The sequence below is a fragment of the Colobus angolensis genome, unplaced genomic scaffold (genome assembly GCF_000951035.1).
Source record: "Colobus angolensis palliatus isolate OR3802 unplaced genomic scaffold, Cang.pa_1.0 Scaffold19, whole genome shotgun sequence".
Lineage (NCBI taxonomy): Eukaryota > Metazoa > Chordata > Mammalia > Primates > Cercopithecidae > Colobus > Colobus angolensis.
In genome coordinates, this window is record NW_012115043.1 from 8327282 (window position 1) to 8331575 (window position 4294).

The window sequence follows — 4294 nt, forward strand, 5'->3', positions numbered from 1 at the left end:
ATGAATTCCCTAGATAGGCAATTTCCTCTACTTCATCAGGCAATCCCTGAGCCAAGGGTGAACACCCCTAGAGATGTGTCTGCCTAAGACCCGTACTGCCAACCAAACAAAAGGTAGAGCATCTCTCAACACGTTGCTCAAATCCAGTGTGGTTTGACTCTAGAGTAACCTCCAGTCTTTTCCTCTCCCCTTTTAAGTGCAAGCCTATACTGCGGCAGGACTGAATCTGGGTATGTGGCTGGGCAGCCGGCCATGCATGTTGCAGCTGGGTGATCACTGTGATTCTTGGTGTGATCTGGGTCTGTGATCCAGCCCATCCTTTCTGCTTCTCTGTACTATTGCTCTGGCTCCTGGCCCTCTCTTTGCTATGGGTCTTACCCTCAAGTCGCTCTCTGATTCAAAGATGAACTGCCAATCAATGTTCCTCTAATGAAAGATCCAATCACTCTACAGCATGTGTGTATTCAAAGAACCTATCTAAGACTTTCTTTTGGTCATGGTGGGAGGCTGTTGCTGAAAACATGCCAGAGCCCAGTGTGGAGGTCAGATGACAGGCCGTATGACCTTGGCAATGGACTACTGGTCGTCTGGGACTGCTTAGGACTGTGCAATGGAACTTGGGGGCAAAACTGATAGAGACAGCCAATGGGCCTTAAATCCAGCAGGCAAAGACAGAGTAAGTTCTTATTTGTGCAGCCCAGGGCTTATCAAGGTGTGGTTCTTGGACCACGTGCATCAGTATCAGCTGCAAGTATTTGGTAAAATGCAGATTCCTGGGCCCTACACCAAACAGATTGAATTTGAATCTCTGGGGGTTGGGCTAAAAAAATAAATAAATAAAAAACCCCTACATTTTAAACAAGCTCTTCAGCTGACCCTTGTGCAAATTTGAGAGCCCCTGCTGGAAAACCATTAGAATTTGCAAACGGCCCCCTCAAAATACTCTAGCCAGTCCCACTAAGTCAAAGACCAGAATCTGAGAACAGGGATGGGGAAATTATTCCTTTCTGTGGATGATTATGCAGCTGGGCCGTGATTTCACACCCCGGGGCCATGGGCTAAGATGGAGGGGAAGGAAGGAGTGTAATGTGTGCCCTCTGCCTCTTCACCAGGCATCATCCTCTCGCTGGCCCTGGCTGGTGTTCTTGGCATCTGTATTGTGGTGGCAGTGTCCATTTGGCTTTTCAGAAGGAAGAGGTGAGCTGGTTTGGGTCCAAAACGGGAATGGGCAGCCATGTGTCCATGACGATTAGTCTGCCTGGGAAGGCAGCTTTGAGGCATGAAGAGCCGCGGTCATCTGGACCAACACTTACCCTAGGAGTGCTGTCCCCAAAGCATCCATGCCCTGGCCTCCTTTGCATGAGACGCACACGTGACCCTGGTCGTTCAAGGGGTTCAAGGGCCACTGTGCTCAGATTTGGAAGCATGTGTGCCTTGCTTACTGCTATTGTACAGCCTTGGACGAGTCTCTTGACTTGGGGCTTGTGCCTAGAGCTAAGCAGCAAAGCTGTCTTCTTATCAAGATCTTTACATATACGTTTTTGTCTATGAATCCAAAAAGGAAGATGAAGGAAAACCTGATCTCTCACTCACATTAACTCTTCACGCCCTTTGCCCATGTTTTTATTGTCACATTTGGCTTTTCCTAAAACCTAATTTATTTTGGGGGTATGAAAAATAAAAAGGTTTCTGGGAACCCTGTTATGGAATCAGGGTTTGAAGAGCGGGGGTGACAATGAGACCTCTTTCAAAATACAGGTCTAGTATTGTTAGATATGGAAGAGAACAGTTGGAAAACGAACAAGTCCTGTTTTGGTTAAAGCTTTATTTGGTGACATTCCCTCCCAAGACCAACAGAATTGGGGAAAGGTCCCAAAGAGAGGAATCCAACTTTTAAAAACGGCCTCATTCCCTACCTGAGTCAGTCTGTTCTCTGGCTTGCTTGCTCTCCTCTCTAACAAGACTTATGTGTTCTTTTTGTTCTAGTATCAAGAAAGGTGTTAACAAGGGAGTCATTTACAAGCCAGCCATCAAGGAGGAAACTGAGGCCCATGCTTGAGGTCCCTGGAGCTCCTGGGCACATCCAGGAAGGACCTTGCTTTGGACCCTACACACTTCAGCTCTCTGGACACTTGTGACACCTCAAGGTGTTCTCTGTAGCTCAGGCAAACATGCCAGGCCTCAGGGGATCCTCTGCTGGGTGCCTCCTTGCCTTGGGACCATGGCCACCCCAGCACCATCCAATCCATGGATGGGATAAACTCTCAGAACAAGCAGCAGGAACTCTAAGCTGCTTGCTAAATCCTGTGTGAGACTGTGAAGTGGTCTGAATTCTGGGATCACAAACCAAGCCATGCTGGTGGGCCATTAATGGTTGGAAAACGCTTTCATCCAGGGCTTTGCCAGAGCATGCTTTCAAGTGTCCTGGAAATTCTGCTGCTTTTCCAAGCTTTTAGACAAGAATGTGCACTCTCTGCTTAGGTTTTGCTTGGGAAATTCAACTTCTTTCCTCTGGAGACAGGGCATCTCCCTCTGATTTCCTTCTGCTATGACAAAACCTTTAATCTGCACCTTACAACTCAGGGACGAATGGGAACAGGAAAGATCAAGCTGTAGAGAGAAAAAGAAAACAAGAGTTATACATTGTGATATATTAGGGACACTTTCACAGTCCTGTCCTTGGGATCAGAGACACTGCACAGACCTTAGGGAAAGGCAGTTTCAAGTTCCACTTCTTGGTGGGGATGAGAAGGGAGAGACAGCTAGAGGGAGGGAGAAAATGAGAAGACATGGATGATCTTGGAAGAGTCTCACTTTGGAATCAGAATTGGAATCCCATTCTGTTTATCAAGCCACAATGTAAGGACAGAACAATACAATACTAAGTCCAAATCCAACCTCCTATCAGTGGGGCAGTTATGTTTTATACTCTACAGATTTTACAAATAACGAGGCTATTCCTTGAAAATGTGTTGTTGCTGGGTCCTGGAGGAGACATGAGTTCCGAGATGACCCAATCTGCCTTTGAATCTGGAGGAAATAGGCAGAAACAAAATGACTGTAGAACTTCGTCTCTTTTGGCCAAATTTCATTTCAGCCACTTCTGCAGGATCCCTACTGCCAACCTGGTATGGAGACTTATCTACTCCTCTCTCTGTGGATATCAAATCATGGTTTAGATCAAATATATCTCAAGCTATAAAAGCAGGAGGTTATCTGTGCAGGGATTGGCATCATCATGGTATTCAGGGGCCAGTAATAATGGAACGCTACTAAGATACTCCATATTCTTCCCCGAGTCACACAGTTTCTGACAGGCGCAGCTCCTCCATTTTCCTCCTGCAGGTGATGACTCATGACTGAGAAGTAACCGACCCCTAGTTAACAGCACCTTGCAGTTCCTCGAGAACTTTCTGATTCACAATCTCATTTCGACAGCACACAATGTCCCCTTGAAGCATAGCTTTTTAAATATCTTTTTCCTTCTCCTCCCTCTAACTCTAAGAATTCTCTCTTCTGGCATCGCTTGAACCCAGGAAGCAGAGGTTGCAGTGAGCCAAGATCATGCCACTGCACTCCAGCCTGGGTGACAGAGCAAGACTATCTCAAAAAAAAGAAAAAAAAATTCTCTCTTCTGTACCATCACAACTTTTCATAATGATGGCAAGCCTTATGTCTTGGGAGCCTGTTTTGCTAGACAAAGTAACAAGTGACCTAATGGGGGCTCAGATATGTGTGTGCACTCAAGACCTCTAACAGCCTTGAAGCCTGGGGTGGCATCCTGGCCTTGCCATTAGCATGCCTCATGCGTCATCAGATGACAAGGACAACCCTCATGATGAAGCAACATGAATTAGGGGGTCTCTGGGCCTTGGTTCAAAATTGTCAATCAGAAACTAACAGAAAGGGCTCCAGAGCAGTGGCACTGTCTGTCAAAAGACTCTGTATATCTTTTGTGGATGAGTTTTGTGAGAGAACAGAGAGACCATTGTACCTGGCACAAGGGCTATTCATGAAAAGGGAGACTTACTGGGAGGTGCGAGACAGTGGCATTTCTCCTCTCCTCTTCCTGCTCAGCACAGACCTGGCTTGCAGCCCCGAGGCTGAGACCAGACAAAGCCAGGGAGGCAGAAAGATGCTCCAAGAACCAACACTGTCAATGTCTTTGCAAATCCTCACAGGATTCCTGCGGGTCCAGCTTTGGAACTGGGAAGCCTTTCTTCAGATCCGCACTCATTCCATTGACGCCAGCTGCCCCTGAAGGATGCCAGTTCTGTCATGTGTGAGGCTCAGC

The 4294-nt window shown here is 46.9% G+C and overlaps 1 protein-coding gene across 1 annotated transcript in view; it reads left to right on the plus strand.

The window, feature by feature from the left end:
• CA12 (carbonic anhydrase XII) overlaps nucleotides 1-3615 on the plus strand; it is a 65969-nt gene extending 62354 nt beyond the window's left edge. Inside the window, exons 8-10 of the mRNA XM_011940432.1 lie at nucleotides 198-230; nucleotides 1113-1197; nucleotides 1987-3615. Of these exons, the coding sequence (XP_011795822.1) occupies nucleotides 198-230; nucleotides 1113-1197; nucleotides 1987-2059 (191 nt within the window). The 3' untranslated portion in view covers nucleotides 2060-3615. The remainder of the gene's footprint in view (nucleotides 1-197; nucleotides 231-1112; nucleotides 1198-1986) is intronic.
• Nucleotides 3616-4294: the final 679 nt, after the last annotated feature.